Here is an 18,905-nt window from a genome sequence, read left to right on the forward strand (position 1 = left end):
AGACCTGAGGCTAAGCCGAGTCTTAAGGCCCACTCAGTTTTTATCAACTGCATCTTTGGTAAGGTAAACCTGATCAGCAGTCTTCAAAGGAAGAGCTAGGAACACTTGAAGACTTGTCCTTCTAATTCACCCTTACATTGCTCAAGCTCCTGCATCTTTTTAAATTGTACCAGTTTGTCCAGAAGAGTTACCCCCCCTACAAATGCTGTCCTGTGGATTGTAAAAGGTGACTGAGATGAGCAGGTCTTTTTTTCACTTCAAAGGTTCATCTCCTTTGCAGGAAAAGTTTTAGTGTCCCAACAATTGAGAGGTTGTGAAGCACTGATCTGTTCCCCTGCCATCCAAGCAGATGAAATAAATACTATTAGGTTGCTCAGAAGAACTTTAATAACAGTAATCACAGGGACCCAGCATACTCCCAAAAGCCTTATTATACTTTAAATGCCTTTCTTACCTTTCCATTCTTCTATCGTGTGCTCCCTCTCATCCAACTGCTTATCTGGTATCTTTGGTGGAGGCTGAAAAACAAAACTCATCATAAAACAATCAAAAGGGATACAAAACCAGTACAAATTAAAAATGAAATTAACCATTCAGAACATGAACCTGATTTAAAAATAACACATTTAAACGATTATATATCCACTCATACTTGGACTCAGCCTACTTTTTAGATGCTACCACAGTCTTTAAAGTTCTTTTGATTAACAAATTTGCTTACATTACTGTAATAATTAACAGAGAAACCAATCAGTCTGGTAAAAGAGCTCCTAAGTGCAGCAATCTCCAGCACAAGCAGCTCATTTTAGCTCCTTACTGTTAATTACTAAATTTTCTATCTAGCTATTACAGAGCAGCAGAATTATAATTGCTCCGTTTACATCAAGTAGCTTTTTCTATTCTTAGTGGCCATCACCAAACACTTTTCTTTTTTAAAAAAAATGACACTTTTCTCACAAGCTGGAATTGTCCTGAAACTGATTTTTCAAGGAAAAAATTTAAATTAATCCCTTTGTTTCTTAGTTTTAATAACTGAAAGCTCAATATTTTGTATTCAGATTTTGCTGAAACATTTATTTCTAGTTCTAGAGTACTGTCAATTCCTAATGAAATTATTTCAGTTTCCCAGGAGTAAATACCTCAGAACCTCACCAAGGCCAATCAAGCCACATTGAAACAACCGAAGCTCAATACATTAGAACCCTATAGAAAAGATTTCAGATGCATGACTACATGTTCAGATGATATGCAATTATACACGGAGACAGGTACTTGAGCCCCTTCCTGATGCTATTTCTAATAAACACATCTATCAACATCAATGAAAGCTATTATGGCTCAGTGAAGCTTCTGATGAAATGTGCAACAATCTTCATTCAAGCAGCTGTACCAAGCATCACAACAATATGGCTTTATAGAGAAGCTTCCTAAGCAGAGACCTAAAACAACAACTTACAGCTTCTGCTTCTGATGGATCATACCAAACATTGATATATGGGTGCTGTAGGGCTTCATCCACAGAGATTCTTTTAGAAGCATCTATAACCAGCATTTTTGATAACAAATCTCTTGCTTGACTTGCTGCAAAAAAAAAAAAAAAATCTGTTCAGATTACTGCCATATATAGAACACATAACACAGTGTTTCAAAACTTTTAAAGAGCAGGGTCAGAGTAATCAAGTTCCAGTTAAATATCTATGCACCCCTCACATAATTTGAGGTTTTTCCATTTAATAGAAAAAAAACCTGAAGAGAATGACACAGGTGGGAAAGGGGTCAGACATGTTTCACTATACAATTTCAGCATACTGTGTCCCTTGGTGTGACATCCTTATGTGAAACAGCTCAGGTGGCAGTGCAGCCTTCTTTGGAATAGCAGCAGGCAAGCACCTACTGCCCCATTCTGTCACATGCTTTTAGTCACAGAAAACACAGTGAGTGACTCCACTGAGTGGGTGGCCTTTAGAACCAGTAAGTCACTGAAGTAACTACAGGGTATCTATATATTATTAACATATACCCCTTATTTTCATCCTAGAGAACAAAGATCTGTTCTGCCTACACAACTTCTATTCCAACCTCCCCCCACTTTTCTCTAAATCATGTTGGCACCTGTCATTGAGAAGAATATAGATATTTACTTGCCTTTATAAAGACAGCTCCAAGAATAGGAGCTGTCTCGTGAAGATATGAAAGTGGAGGCAAGCACATGTCAGCACATTCATCCACTCTCATGATATAAATATTTAAATCCTTAGCAGGATGATTTTATAGTGAACAAAACTGAGCTACATTTCTGTTCAATGTATCAGAGTTTTAAAACTTTTAAAATATACAACACACAGAAGACAGACCTTACCTTTAAGTTTATTGTGTTCAGAGTCAGCTGGGAAAAGGACATCTGGAAAGAGTTTTTCAAAACTATATCCAGCATATTTAGGTCTGTTCTCCACGTAAGTTCGGACTGTAGGCTGTAATTTCTTCATAAATTCGGGGCATGGTGTTCCTAGCTGCTCTATAACTTTATTCCATTGATCAATATCTAAAGTTATGCAGCTAAGAAAAACACTGTGTCTAGTTTTCAGCTAGAAAGTTATGTTAAAACCACATGAAATAACCAACAGAGAAAACACAGGAAATTATAATAAAATATCAAGTTCATCATCATGACTTAGGACTACTTTCTTAAGTGGTGAAACAAAGCAAGACTATGATAGTGTAGTCAAGGCAACATGTATTTCACTCAAAATCATTATTGACTAGAAAAGGATATAATTCTGAGAAACAGAATATTAGAAGACTCACAAAATATTTAAATATAACAGATTTAACTTAAGGCCTTGTTTGGGTTCTGGGGGACTGAGTCCCTGATCTGAACACACACTCACAGCAGTCAAGCTACTACCCATTACCAAGGCACTCCTGAGAATGACCCCACATGGGTGGGTGTTTTGTCCTTCATTCTTATCTTGGTACCTCAGCCCAGTCCTGGGCAACCTCTCACCAGGGATGTGCAACACTGAGCACCAGTGGGCACACAGAGGGCCAAGGCTGGGCCCACGCAGGTCACTGACAATATTGTCAGGGACTTGAATGAAGTTAAGAGTTTCAAGGATGTATAAGGAACATCTTAACTGAGAAGTTTACACACTGTAAAGAGGAGATTGACCACTTCATGGCAGAAGAATTTAATACACATTACTGAACAAAAAAAGTAAGGTTTGGCACAGGAATTCCTAGTTGCAGATGGTTAAATACTGGGGGAGAGCTCAGATAAAATTTTATATACACTTATTCACATTGTCCCCAACTTTTTCTTTTTGGCTGCCATCAAAGACTGGATACCAGGCTACCTAAATCTTCAGTGGGCTGAAGCAGACCCTCTCTTATATTCTTAAAACTTAACAACAGATCTCTGTATAAGGATTCTCAAGCTCTGGTGAGCTTTAGTACAGGCCTTCACAAAAAGTAGTATTTACATTGTATGGCACTGAGTCTAAATTGAAAAGCCATGCCAGCAAACCAGATGCATAAAGCAAAGCATGGTGCAGCTCATGCAATGACAGAGCTGTGTGAAAGTAAAGATGCTCTGGATTTCCTTACCATGGCTCAAAATCTCCACCTCATTTTCACCCCTAAATGGTACTATATCAATTTTGAAACAGTAACCTGCAGCAAAAGCAGGAAACACTTCTGATGCCATCTGAAAAAATGATCTGCAAGTAATAGTAAAACAAATAGGATATCAAAGTCCAATTATTTTCACTAATTTTAGCAATGACACTGAAGTTTCAATTCTATTTGTTTGGAGCAGACTCTTTGTCTGAAATACTGTTCACAGGACAACCCATATAGACACCACCAAACCATTCATAGAGTAGAAAGACAAATGTCAGATATTTCTGAAAGCTGATTGCAGGATCATCTCTGCATACAAAAAATAAATCTCCAGAGTGTAACTAATGAAGAGGGTTAGGAATTTTTGTAAACATTTTCTATAAAATACAAAGCATAATAACTGCTAACATGCTCAGGTACTAAACAAGATTAATAAATTACTACATAAAAATGACCTCCAAACTAAAGCCCAATGCATGTGAACCAGTAAAACCCCACCTAAACAAAAAGAAGTCTGTCTTAAGTGTGACAACATTCAAAAGTAATGGATAGGGACTATATTAAACTGGAAAAAGAAAAAAAGAGGGGAAAAAAAAGGGAAAAGAAAAAAGTAAGTCTGTTTGCCCCAATGGTATATAATGACTTTGCAAATTGCAGTTTGAAAAGGCAGTCTAAAACCAGTATTTTAAAAATTAGAACCACCTTAATCTGAAACTGTATCACTGCAGAGTCTTTTGACCTTTTACAGCTACATCCTAGGCCAAGGGTAAGGATACGATCTGTACCAGGAAATAAAACACCACCTTTGATCATTTCTCCCATGATGCACCCAACTGACCAAATGTCAACTGAAAACAAAATGCAATGATATTAACATAAAAGATAGTTATTAAAATAAAATAAATAAAAGTATTTAGACACACACATACACATGAAGTGACTCTAAAAAGCATGTGCAATGAAAATGAGTGAAAGTGAATGTATGCTAACTACAGGACCAGCAGAGACTATGTCCTACTGCTAGGTGCAGCCTGAATAGAAATGATTTTTTTTTTTAAGTGTATCACAAGAAAAATCCATGTTCATTTAATAAAAAAAAAAAATTGTACAATATGCATCTTCATGACACAACATCAATAGAAAGGTTAATCACTTCCTAACTAATTCAACCTGCTGCAGCAGCACAAGGATACAGTCCCTTCCTGGAAAGAGGATTTTGTGGCAAACCATTTCGCCCATAATGCACCCCACAGACCATAAATCCACTATGTTTGTAGCACAAAAAGAAGGAAAAGCAAAGCAAACGGTCATTTAAAATTAAAAGAAGCATAACATGACTGCATCCTATAAACTGCAGAGACAGCACAGGAAGAAGAGCAAGTCTTTGTATTAATCAATGAAAACAGTTTAACATAAACCATGTGTAAGGATTAGCTTTTAACTGTCTCAAATACAAGGCAGAAAAACATCCTTTTGTTTAATATAGTGCTAGAGCAAGAGCTTGAGCAGAGAGAGAGAGACACGAATCAAGCAGACTAAAGCCCTTCTCCAAGGCTGGAGGCTTCAAAGCTACCTCTGCCAAGAGACTAGACTCAAGCACGAAAGACAGATTGATTTCTTGAAAGTAATTCCACTGCAGCTGTTGGAATAATTCTAAAAGTAGCAAAGTACACTGACCTGTAAAAATATTGCCTATTGAAACAGTTCACACTTTCTAGGAGAATTAATTAGGTATTACATAGGAATTAAAATTTAACAGCAAGTATTTCCTAGAAGTCAGATTACCATGAATCTCTCTCTTGCTTTAAATAAAAAGCAAACAGAATCAGTAAAAGATCACTTAAAAATTTTAGAGGATCAGTTAATGACAATGTTAGTATGCTCCTAGGTTTTCAGTTAAAATCATTTGTTTTAAAATATTTCTCCAGTTATGCTGAAATAACATTTCATAAAAGAAAAACTCAACAGCAATTTTTTTAAAATGAGATATGCATTTTCTACATTACCTTAAAATAAATCACTCAGAAGACATACTTAAAGATGCACAAGTTTACTTTGTACAGGTAAGCCAATTTCTTTTGCAGTTGCTTTCAGAGGTATTGTTAATTCTGTATGCAAAAGTTTTCTTGAAATCATAATAATGACATTTTATTATTATGAATACTTTGTCAAATATGACACTGGAATTTCAATTAAGCACATAAGAAGGGGATTTAAGTGAGAACAATCGTATAGTAAGAATTATATGTCAATGTTCTGAAGGAGCTCAACAATGTCAAGCAAACAACATAGCTTCTTATTTTTCAATATTCCTTCTTTATTTTTAAGTTCCTCTAAAATAGTATCTAAATAATATGATAGGAGATCATAGTTGTGCATATTAATAGGTCAAAATTAAGGGCCTTGTTCATTTAAAAAAATATTGTCAACACTTTTAATGCTCTTTTTCCTTTAAAATTTTTTTTCAAATACTTAAGTATATATTCATTGGCTTAGAGACCCAAAGAAGCCAAGTTTTGCATTTGACTTTTTAAATAAAATTCTGAATGTTGACTTTTTGATCTGCTAAACAACCTCCTGCCATCACAACCCATAATATACCCAAATCTGTTGTAATTAGTTTGTGACCCACACGATAAAGTTACCATTCTTCTCATCTCCCTACAAAACCAAACTTGAGATGTTTTGGGGTGTTTTGATTTGCTGCTTTCATTAAATCAGACAAAACCTGTCTAATTACAGGTCTCTAACTTTTTTTAGGAAGCTGAACTAATACTCCTGTGAATACCTCTATAGAAAACTGAGTAAAATCTCATCACAGATTTGAAAAATACTTTAACAAATCTATTGCTGTCATAAGGAGTCCATTTTATTCTTAACAACCCTGTTTGAACTTACTGATTTTTATAAATCTAGGAGAAAAAATACCATGTGAAAATGAAGTTTAAACCCAATGTATCTACTAGGAAACTTAAAAGTAATTGTTTCAGAGTCTTTAGGACTTTCCTTGTTTTTCAGTGTTTCATTCCTGATAATCATGCACAGAACAGTGCATAAATCTATTAAGGTGCATGTGCATGAACAGTTCTGGTGTCCTTCAGTTGGTTTCTGATGTGACACCCCCAAACATCCTTCAGTAATAAACCCTACATAAAAGTTAACTCTATGTATTTGTTTGGGATCCTTGCTAGTTTTAAAACAATTGAAGATTTTGTACGTGTGTAAGTATAGTACCAAAATGATGTTAGTCTGCAGTACATATCTCAGTCATCAAAATATACATTGCAATCCTCCCACAAGTTCAACAGGGCACAAACTGCAGGAAACTGCCAGACAGCTCTGTAACCACCGGTTAACTCTCAATTTTCAGTATTAAACTCCACATTAAGTAAACTCACAGTTAATTTAACTATGGGTTTAAGGGGCTATAATAGGCATCAATATGAACAGGCGAGGCTCCTGGACAGCCCATGGTTCTTACTGTAAATGCATCCTTGCTACCCATCTCCCTGTCATGGGAGCTCCACAAACTCCTCGACTGAGAACAGTAACAGCTCACATAAACTGCCTTTTAATGAGAACAGTACATATGGAAATACAATTGTCTTTGGACTCACTCCTTACATTTACATTCTCCAGAAGTGCCATTCTCATTTCAAGAACCATGTATTTGGCTTTGGGAAGATGTGATAGTTTTTCAAATGAAAGTAAATTATGATTTATGATGCACAACACAACTCACACTTCCTTAAGGAACAGGGTTGTCACAAGCTTGACAGGATAGATTGTGTTGTAGAGTATCTCCAGTAGTGGAAAACTCCAGTGGTGGAAAAAATGTTTCATACTTCTGCTACTCAAAATTACTTACTATTTAAAAGAAAAATTTAAAATGGGCAAGCTGAGTCAGAAAACTTGTGACTTTCATTTTATCAATTCCTTCTGTAAGGCAGTTGCATGACTCAATACTACAGCTTTAGGTACTTGTATTTAATGTTCCTTAAATTGCCAATATAAAGTCTTGGGGGAAAAAAAAGACAAACTTAAATTTGCAAATCTAGAAAATTTTAGGAATTAAAAGAAATAACTAATTTGCTCTACTCAACCTGTAACTCCTAAATTACAGGAAAATCAGCCAGCCACGGAGGCCATTCGAAGAAATGTACATCCTCTCATGCACATTAACAATCCAAACAAATAAAAACCACAGTCTTGCAATAAAGATCTAGTCTCATTCCTTTGACCTGGCTTCTTTCACTGCTATCACATTCACACAGCCTGAAGTCACCTGCTGCAATGGTATGCCAGGCAGGTTTGCAGACTGTATTAGGAATGCTGAAAGGCAGAGCAAGCCCCAGTTGTGTCAGGAAGGCGAGGAGCCACACCTCACACCTCCCCAGGAGATAGCTTTGGGCAGAGTGTTTGAAACACACATAGTGACCTGTAGGCTCCACCAGCCTGATGTGTTCACAAGTGAAACAAGGGAGTTACCCGACCACGGAGGCAGCACAGCAGTGAAATGGAGCGGAATCAGGCTGCTCCAATGGAGTTTCAGGAGTGACACATCACTTTGGTTTCCTAATGGGTACTACCAGCTGTTTCCTTGAGAAGCTGCAATGTACTTGATGGTGTGTTTCCCTCCAATGACAGATCTTTTTCTATTTTCCTGTAGAAGATACTGAGAGGCAGACTGGTCACAGAGCGAGTATGGTGAGGCGGAAGTGTATGCAAGCAGAGGGACAAAGTAAAATTCCCTTGGAATTTGTCAGGGACCTCAAAGAATCCATGATGCATCATGACAGTACTCTCTGTATGCTTAAGTGTGTTATTGAGTTTTTCTTCAGCAACATTAAGAACTTAGTGAAAAAGACTTAAAGGAGGCTGGTTTTAATAAAAAGCAATTCCACAGTAGGTCTTAGCTTGTTTGTTCCTCAGGAGACCTTATGCTCCCTACCTCCTCAAAGGCCATACACAATACAGTTTTTTAGCATCAAATTTAGTACACACATCTGCTGATGAAATACAATTTACATCTTCACCAAGAATAAAGTCAGATGAAGGTGTATCAAAGTGCATACCAAATATCAAGAAAATACATTTCCAGTTCTTCCTGGATGTCACGTAATCTACCAAGGAAGTTATTTAAATTTTTAAACAAACAAGGCCCTCCATTTTTTCTCCTATTAAATGCAAACATTTTCTAATGGGTTGAATTGAATAAACAAATTGGTGTATCCAGAATCTGCATTTTAGTCACAAGACTAATTTATAAAATTTCTACAGCTTGAAAAAAACATTAACATGTAAAATGTGGTGTGCCAAACAAAAAAGATAAAGCTATGCCAAAGAAAGACTGTATTTGCTGACCGTTTTCTTTGTATCCCATCCCTAGGATGACCTCTGGTGCTCTGTAGTAACGTGTCACTACATAAGGCGTCATCATAAAACTAGTTCCTGCAGTTCTGGCCAGTCCAAAGTCAAGAATCTTCAAAGTGCAGTCTGACTTTACTACTATATTACTGGGCTTTAAATCCTTTAAAAAGAAACACCATATATGACTGCTAAGACAAGCACAAAGTACTCTGTGGTTCACATTTTAAAAAGATAATATTGCTAACATTAAATCCCAAACACAACTAGGTTATTGCTGTAACTGCAGCTTTTTCCCCCTTGCATTAATTTATGTGCATTCAGCAGATTACAGAATTAATTCCTTTATTGTGCTTGTAGATTTATATAGCAATTAAAGAAGGAAAATACAACCAGCATTACAAGATATGTTAGCAATGTCTGAAATAAATCGAGGTTAGTAAGAAGTGTTAGCTCTGAGGAAAGGTCTAGAAACTGCTCACTGGAACAAGAATTATTACTACAATGCAGAACACAAGTAACATGACAATCATTTGATTCAATAATCATCTTAATACAAGAATTATTAGAATTATAATATCAATGTGAAAGGTTTATTTGCTAGTTGAGGTTACATTACCTCTTTTGAACCAATGTATTTCTCTGAACAGAAAGAAAATCTCCATGGCCACATGATTTTAGTTTCCTATTTAGGACTTGGTTTTATACTAAGTTTGGCAACCAAACCCAAAAATGCACCATTGAAAAACTGCCAAAAATTAACACAATCATTAAATTGGAGTGGAAAATGCTGACATAGCTTCAGATCATTCTAGTTAGCAACATGGAAACTATTCTCAACACCTGAACCCTATTGACAATAGTGGCTTTGCAACATTTATTTAAACAAAAACTACACAGGCTTACTCTGTCATCACCTCAGCAGGATCTTACACAAAGCTGAATGTCACAGTGTAAATATTACAGAGTAACTTCAAAACAACTTTGCAATCATAAAATCATTTGCAGCACATGGGCTAACACAGATAAGACTTAGATACTTCCAGCCTACACTCTACTGAGATTAATTGAGAGCAAAACCTGAGATATGACAGAGGACTCCAGCACCTGAGCTGCAAGCATTTGATATGTAGTCCCATTTGTCATTGTTTCTTAAAGACTTAAAGGTGGATATCTGCAAGATTTATGTAGTTTTCATTTGTACTTGGCTGGCTTTCAGCAATCTCCTCATAATGCTGAGAAAACTGCATTAAAGATAAAGAGGAAACAACAAAAAGAGTTCCAGAACAACAGAATTTTAATGACTAAGTACAAGTCTTGCATACATACATATTCACACATACATTTCCACACAAAGACTTTACAGACAACTTTAGCTTAAAACATTCTCAAACACCACAAATTAATTCAAGTTCTATAAGGCCTTCTGGCCATTTAATACACGTTTCAGATTCTTCTACAGTCCTTTTTATTATCAGCTTTATTTCTGCACACATCTATTATTTTCAGGAAGTTCACTGCAGAACACCAGGCATATGCTCATGGTATTAACTACACTCATTCTCCCCAAAACTGCAGGATTAACACTCCAATGTTAAGAGATCTTCTCTTTGCTTACCAAATGCTGTCCATCCTTATTTCTGAACACCATGTAGTTGTCATGAAGCCTAGGATCAAAATGATGAATTGACTTACACTACATTCAGATTCATGCAGAGATGCAAAACCTGCATCACTTAATATCTTCTGTTAAATAAACCAAAACTCGAGAGCTCCTCTGAGAGTGATCAAATTAATTAGGATGGATAAATATATCCGGAACCTATAGCAGAAAATCTCTCACTGAACCTTGAAAATGTAAAATGTCAGTGCTTAAAAATCAGATTCTTCAGGGCTGTCTCCCTATAAGCCAGACAAGGAGACAGGGACATCTCTAGAGGGTAATTCATGGCTTCTACGGGCTTTTCTCTTTGTAACAGAAGATTTGTGAAGGTTCCATAATTAGGCCCCTTTGTTAAGTACTCAAAATCGGGCAGAATTCAATGTTTCAGAGCCTCCATGCAAGACTAATGAGACACTCTGTGTCCCTCAGAAAGTCAGTGAGGCACAACTCCGCAATGCTGATCATTCATCCTCATATTATGAAATATAAATGAACATGTACTTCTACACTGGCTGGAAACTGCATCTCTGCACAGTGTTCAGGACCCAGTAATGTTGATTTGCCAACATCTGTTAAAGTCAGTGCAAAGTTACAGCCAAATCTTTATCCATTGATGTGACAACCAAGTTTGCCCCTACAACTTCAAGGTGAAGTTTGATTTCTGTTTTGTTCCATGCCCCCAACTTCTTATTTCTATGGCAAGTAGTATCCAGTGCTATAAGGCACGTATACAGATTTTTTTGATTTCAGTCATTCAACAAGCTTTGAAAAAGCTACTAAGATGCTGAGATTACCACAGCTATGCTAGAAGCTGAAGAACCCAGTTAAAAAACATGTGAAACTACCAACAGCAAAAAAAACTTAAAGCTTTAGAGATCACTAAAGTAGAACACTAGATTCATAGCCAAAATGCTCCTCGGGCAGCCGGAGTAGTGCAGGCTATGCTTAAGAAGTTTCAATAAAGTAACTGGCTGTGGACATTAAGGACTGGTGCTGAGAGCCCAGAAGAATGCTACAAAGAGTTACCACTGCAGCCACACGGTCTGTGTGACACATGTGCCTTTGCAGGATATCTTCCTTGTCTTCCAAGGTTTTGTTCAGCTTGCTCCACAGAGAAACAAGATTTTGATACTTTACACCTTGAAGTAAAAAGGCACAATGCACACAGGTGGTAAGGCTGTGCCTGAATATACTCAATCTTCTAACAAAGTCTACCAAGAAGCTGTCAGTTGAAAATCTGCCAGGAAGACATGCAAGTGAAATGTCCTTCAGAAGCATCTGCACATGTCCTTTAAAAGCATTCATGCATACATACGGTGCTATTTACATAGCAATTGTATTTAGTCTCTTTAGGATCGTTTATCCCTGTAGATATGAAGCATTTCACAGCCTTAACCCGTATTTACAGAGACAGGAATTCTATCCTCAAAGCTGTCTTTACTCTTGCCCAACTACCTAAGCAGCTACTTCTTTTATGCAAATGTAAAGATGTTTAAATTTTATCCATGACTTCCACAGGATCTATGCCCACTTCAGAGGAGTACAAACCACCCTGAGGCAAGCACAGTTTTAGAAGCTCCCCTAAGCTTGTGCTAAGATCCACAGAGAGACATTCTTACTTCACCTACACTAGCCATGTCCAAATAATATATCATTTTCTGAAACTAAAAAAGACCACATAGGAAAATCCACAGCATTAAATTTTCATACCTAACTATTGAAGGGACCAGGAAATGTGAAACTGTATGCAAACCATTATTTCTGACCCACAGGCACATACATTAGAACACCAAGGGCTGCATCATCTCAGTCACAGGTAATACAGTACCACAACAGTAAGTTAAACAACTTAGTTTTGCTGAGGATTCCCAGAACAATGCAAGAAGCCCAACTGACCTGTCTCAAATGCCCATAAGCAGACCAGCATCACGTACAATGCCTGGTTGCAGGCAATGCTTCTTCCTACTTATCCTTGCCCATCTCTTCCAACACATCAGTTCAGGGAAATTGCATGCAAGAAGAAAGGTTTCACCTTCATCCCCTGAGCTCCTCACTGGAATGCAGCAGCTGATGAGTACTAGAACCAGCTGAGCAAAAGGAAGCAGCATTTGCCCACTCAAGATGTATTTTCTATTCATATAATTGCTCCTGTTCCCTTGTGGAAAAGGCAGCAAAAAAGACTGAACAGGAGCGTCAGACTGCCAGAGCTAGCTTGCAGACCATTCAACCCCCCAGTCACAGTGTGGTGGACCACTGACCTGGACAAGCATCCTAACACAGCAATTCCTGTGGCAGTGCACAGAACTGCCATTTGTGATTTGCTTTCCTGTGCACGTCATGAGAAGACTGTGTAGTAATGACTGAAACTATCCCACATTGCTAAGGTTAATTAAACCTTCTCTATCACACTTCAGAAATGAAAACTTCTCAAACTCTTTAAAAATATTACAATGAAAAATGTAGTACTGTAAAAATACAAGCCTACCATTTCCCAAACCAACAAGATTATATTTGAAAAGCTATAACCAGATAATCTCAAGCAATCTTTAATCCACATACCATTAAATATGAGATGCTCAACTTGAACAGGCAACCTTAAATTCAAAATTTCTTGACTGGATTATAACACACAAATCCCATTTAAAAAGCAGTAGTCAGTTTTGCCTGTTAACTATCTGAGTGAATGATTTGTGACGCACAGGTGTTATCCAAGTTCCACTTACAAGTCTTTATCATCATCTGCTTATCTGCAGATTTCAGATAGTTATTCATTACTCTGCTAGTCAAGGAGAAGAAATAAAATGGGCAGTTCTTTCAAAAGATGGGATTTCAGGTTTGGTTACCAAAACAATAAAGGCAGAGATGCTTCCAGATATCCTTCCCTGCCACAACTACTAAAGTAGAACATTATACAGAATTAGAGGAGGTAATGCAACTCACTGCAAAAATCTTCAGTTTGCTCTGTGCAGATCGTTATCAAATCACTTAAACATTCAAAAGGCTCATTCCAGAATTACCCTGCAAAAAGGTATGGTGCTTTCCTTTCAGCTTTCTCTCCCTGCCTATGGGACAGCCTATGAAACATTCTTCGTGCTCCTATTGCTAACTTTTTTTATCTTTAAATACTCAAGGTAAAACCAGGTGCAATGCAAATTATACAGTTTAGTTCACTCACCCTATGAATAATCCCAGCTGAATGAAGATGTTTGATACCACATAGCATTTGATAAAGAAGATAGGACATTCGTTCATGGTCTAGCTCCATCTGAATCACTTGGCAAAGATTTGCATCCATGAGCTCCATCACTATGTAGCTTATGAAGAAAGAAAAGAATAATAATCAGATAATACTGACATTTTACTGTATTCTCTCTCTTGCTCATCTTTTGGTATGAATACTTTAAAAATAAATTCTCAGCTTTAGCTCGAATCTGACTTACACATCTTGAAATTCTTCCAGGGATTTTTGTGGTGTGAACACATTCAGTAGGCCGATTATCTGCAGGGAGGGGGAGAGGAAGTGTAATTGTACCACAGCAAGAGGAAAGTTGCAGAGTCAACATTTCAAAACTGCTAACTATTATTCTGATATGAACCTCCTGGTACACACTGAAGCTCAAGATGCTCAGTAGCTCAACCAGACCTAACATGACGTAAACAGATACGAATTATTTTGGAATGAGTATTTTTCCTCCACAAATCACATAATCTAAAGACACTGTGTGTGTGTTAACAAGATGATATTTAAATCTTAAAACCTAAGGAGCTTAGTCACTCTTCCCCTTCCTCCTACTTTCAGTTTGAAGACCTAGTAAGATTTTCATTGTATATGAGGAACAATGAAATTAAAACCTGACGAAGACTCCCTAAAAGATACCACTTCACCACTGACAAAGGTGAAGAAACAACTTCACCCAAACAGAAAAACAGGCTCTTACAGATGCTTTAGGACATTTTCTATTAAGAATGGATGTGACGTGCAGAAAGAGACCAAGCTACTACTCATCAAGAACTAGGCAGGCTTGCAATAGTTTATCATGATACAAATTATGCTATTAGGTGGAACACCCTTCAGAGAATTCACATATAAACCGTCATCCGTGTTTGAGAAAAATTACAAAATTTTCCCAAAAAGCTAAAAGAGAGAGCAAGTTTTCTGTGACACTCTTTCTCCCTAGCAGCCAGGACAAATTTTATCTTCCTGATGGGGGATTAAAAGAGAAGGTAAGGAATACTGCACACATCTGACTCTGAAGGAAAAAAATGGCCAACACCAGCCTTCTGCAGTTCAACTCCAATAAATTTATCACTTACTCTCTCCCCATTTCTGTGATCTTGTCTACTGCACAGCTTCATAAACACCCGAGAGTTACTGCTGTCACAACACAAGACTCTAAACTCATTCGTGCTATGTATTATAGTATTTATAAATATATAGTATTTATAAAAGTATTATAGCCTTTTCCTTTTTTCTCCTATGTGTCTATCAGCAGGACACACTTACCAGCCATTTGACAGCTGCTTGTAAATGTTAGCAATATAACGCTGACTCCCTTGCTGAGTTTGAAGGGGGTATTTAAAGATTGGGCAGGTATTAAAACTAGTCATTAATAGCTATTATGCAAGACCCTTCTGTACTTATCATGGAGATACAACCATGCAATGAAAATCTCTGAAGTCACTTTCCAGACTTTTACAAAGGACAGCCTTCCAGTTAATTCTTTAACATCTGAAGCAGGACACTGCACTCACATTTTTGTGATTAACGCACTTCATAAGAACAAGCTCTCTGTAGGCTCTTTTAGCGTGGGTTTGGTTCTGAAACGGTCGGCTTAACTTCTTGATTGCAACATTCCGCTCAAGGATGGCATCATAAGCTGCACTGTAATTAAAAATAACAGTATTACATCTCTAGTGTCAAGGTCCTTTAAGCTGTGGCAGTTGCAAACTTTTTCAGATAATTTGTATCATGTCTGCAGAAACCCCAGATTTCCAGTGTTATCCAGCTTTAGGAATGTGATATAACAAAGTGCTCTTGTATGCTGAGTGATTCAAAATTTAAAGCTATTTCCCAGTTTTAGAGTACTAACGCATGACAACCTCTACAATATAATGCAGTATTTCTGCTTCCAAAGATACTGAGTTCTTGCCACTCATTGGCACTCAAGAACAGACCATCTAAAAAAGATCCAAAACACTTCAAACATAAAAAGCACATCAATTTTACATAAAATCTTCACACTAAAAGGAAGGGAGAAGGCAGGAAAAGTAGGTTATAAAAAGGTCCCATGCTTTCACTTATGTAGTTGCTTAATATCCTGATGACAATGACAGCATCAAAGTCGAGACAAAAAGTGTTAAGAAATCTTTAACCTCTAGATGTCACTGGCTTTAACTTGGTGAAAAAAAAAATAACATTTTGTTTGCAGACTAATGCCAAGATTGTCATATGATTCAGGGACAGGCTGTTTAACTGATGAAGACTGTTATTGGAGACAACTCCCTTACATATCACATTTCCGTGACAGGAAGGCATGGCTTGTTTTTCCTGTAAGAGCTAATACAACAGCTGACTGCCATGCAGATTCAGGAAATATTTAGCAGTTACTAAAAACGTCTTAGCAGGGACAATAGTATTTTCTTGTCTCTTCTCAAGAATGGTACTGAAATCTAATGAAGGATATCTACTAGTAAACAGTAGCATCTATTAAATCCAACTAACTACTTTAAAAAGTGGATTGTCTATGTACTATGTAGGCTTGAATGATTCGTAATTTATCATCAACAAAACCTCTAGACACCACTGAAGAAAAAGAATGGGAACAACATATATGGTAACTTTCTCTGATGTAGATTTTCCGTTATATCTGGAATTCCCCCACCTGCCCCAAAGATAAAGATTATTTTAGGAAAGACTGCCAACATGGGACTCCTGTTTTAGTATTTAAACTTCTGCATTCCCTGTACATAACAGCAGCTGAGAGCCTGTTTCAGTATTAGGCCATCTACTTAATATTCCCAAATCAAGCTGCATCAGTTACAAAAACAGACCAAAAAACAAACAAAAAAAACAAACAAAAAAAAACCCACCCACAAAAAAACCCAAAACAAAACACCAAACAAAAAACCCCCCAAACAAATACAAGCCATCACCACTGACAACAAAAACCCCAACCCAAATCACAAGAATTGCACTGTATGGAGATACATGGCAAGATTTAACCACAGTCCTCATCAGGGTAAGCACAGAGATTAAACTAAAAAGGCTTCAATTACCACTAGCAGCAATTACAGAATGGCACTAGAGTATTACACAGTCAGTTTTCAGATGTCAGCTCTAGGAAGGGCAATAAATTTGGAAAACAGGCATTAAGAACATATGACTGGCCATCAGAAGGATAGTAGTAACATCTAAAGCTTTTATTGGCATTTCGATAGCAACTAAACAAACTAGCCAAGCAACTGTCTACATCCTCAGTATATTAACACACATGCAAACAAAACTAAGATCAGTTCTTTTGTTGCTGCTAGTTAATACCAGTAATCTTAATGCCAGAAGTTACCATTTCAGAAAACAACTCTTTCTAGAGTTCTTTCTTCAAGTTTCCATTTGCACTTATTACACTGTTTTATTAATCTTGCTAAAACACAAATGTGAATTAACACCCATACCACATATTCTCTAAACACTGATCAAGACAAGATCAAGGTAGTAAAGGGGTTACAGATTTGAGATTATGCTTTCCCCTACCCTTCTCTTCCTTGACGTTTTTGTATTTTTATGTACCTGGTTAACATCTTAAGAGTTACAATAAACTGAAAAATCTGTAAGGTCCTGTGATACCTACATCCTTCTCAAACAGTCAAAAAAAGCTTCCAGGAAGGTTAAACCAACATTTCTCTTCGAGGCAATGGCACTGCACAGGAAACAGTGCCTACAGGCAGCCAGTTGTCAACAACTTGAATCAGCTGGACACTTTTCAGACCACACAGCAGAGCTCTTATTCAAAGAATGACACTGTCAAGTCATACTTTTCTGAACTGCATAAGGTATTTACGTATGGCAGTCAGCATCCCAAATGCTCACTCACTGGTATCAAGGACTACTCAGATTATGAAATTAAATGAAATAGACTCCTAACAAACCATTTCAAGAAGTGCAAACATTTACAAGCAGCAAATATTATATAGAGTATTTCTGGCTTTTGTTTCACTGCAAGCAGTGTGTCCTAGGATTCGGATTAGTTTCTTTATCCAGTTTCTTTTTCCCCCACTAATTTATGGGACTCAGCACAGCTGGCTGAATTTGCACAGAAGGGCATCAGTTCTGAAGCTGGAAAGGACACAGGTCAAAAAACAACAGCAACAGCCCTTGCTGAGGAAAAATGGCCATCAGTTACCATTGCTGTTTTGCCTGCAAAAGGTAGTTCTCCTCACTCCTGCTCTGTAAGACACACCACCTCAAAAAACTACATTAAGGAAACCTAAAGGTACATTTAAATTCTAGAGAAACCTTACCATACTATCCCTTGTGCTCCTGATCCTATTGGTTTCAAATTCTGGTACCGTTTCAACACGGTGAAAGTTGAGTCTCCAATCTCAACGCTGTAGAAGTTGTTGTCACGCTTGCTCCTGCTCATGACGGCAACTTGGTTAGTTCACTTCATCCAAATTTTGCTTCTGGCCTGTGAAGAAATAAAGTCAGAAAAACTAAGATTTTACAACTATATGTAATCTGACATAAGGCAGAACTTCTTATAAGACACTTCCCAAGTAAGTCTCATTTGCACAGGTAAGTTATTTTTAATGTCTGCAGGAATAAGAAAGCATGTGTTTGAAATGCTGTATTTTTAGGAGTGTTCCTAAGGTAAAATTCTAGAACATTAAAAATAATAGAAAGCCAAAAGTGAACAGATGGTAGCAAAAATCTTAGATGGAAATTACAGAAGATCAAAACACAGGAAGCTCCACACCATTCACAGAGCTCCAGGAGTCCTACCATCCCTTCATAAACACACATGCAGCAAGAGAGCAGGGCTTGGGCCAGACACTCTGCAGAGGCCCCATTCAACCTGAATTGTTGCATGAATCCATAAATATACAAACGAGTCTTCCAAACATTGCAATCATCAAAATACTCTTGGTCACAACCACCAGGAATACCTGACACTGACATGGAAACACATACAGTCAATCTAAGCCAGAGAAGAAAAACTGGCCTTGTCGGAGATCTTTCATGAGGAAAAGTAATAATCAC

General features: G+C 37.2%; 1 protein-coding gene across 6 annotated transcripts in view; it reads right to left on the reverse strand.

The window, feature by feature from the left end:
• The window catches only part of MAPK8 (mitogen-activated protein kinase 8), a 182,595-nt gene that overhangs the window by 6,064 nt on the left and 157,626 nt on the right, over positions 1-18,905 (reverse strand). For 4 of the 6 annotated variants that reach the window (XM_032116225.1, XM_032116222.1, XM_032116221.1 and 1 more), the window contains exons 2-10: positions 18,167-18,333; positions 15,401-15,530; positions 14,089-14,147; positions 13,824-13,962; positions 8,983-9,148; positions 4,395-4,466; positions 2,360-2,542; positions 1,457-1,581; positions 455-518 (exon numbers count right to left, since the gene is read on the reverse strand). In XM_032116225.1, the coding sequence (XP_031972116.1) occupies positions 455-518; positions 1,457-1,581; positions 2,360-2,542; positions 4,395-4,466; positions 8,983-9,148; positions 13,824-13,962; positions 14,089-14,147; positions 15,401-15,530; positions 18,167-18,288 (1,060 nt within the window). In that variant the 5' untranslated portion in view covers positions 18,289-18,333. Of the gene's footprint in view, positions 1-454; positions 519-1,456; positions 1,582-2,359; positions 2,543-4,394; positions 4,467-4,811; positions 4,884-8,982; positions 9,149-13,823; positions 13,963-14,088; positions 14,148-15,400; positions 15,531-18,166; positions 18,334-18,905 lie in introns of those variants that run through there. The other 2 variants (XM_032116224.1, XM_032116226.1) reach the window with 2 other exon arrangements.

The sequence above is a fragment of the Corvus moneduloides genome, chromosome 8 (genome assembly GCF_009650955.1).
Source record: "Corvus moneduloides isolate bCorMon1 chromosome 8, bCorMon1.pri, whole genome shotgun sequence".
Classification (NCBI taxonomy): domain Eukaryota; kingdom Metazoa; phylum Chordata; class Aves; order Passeriformes; family Corvidae; genus Corvus; species Corvus moneduloides.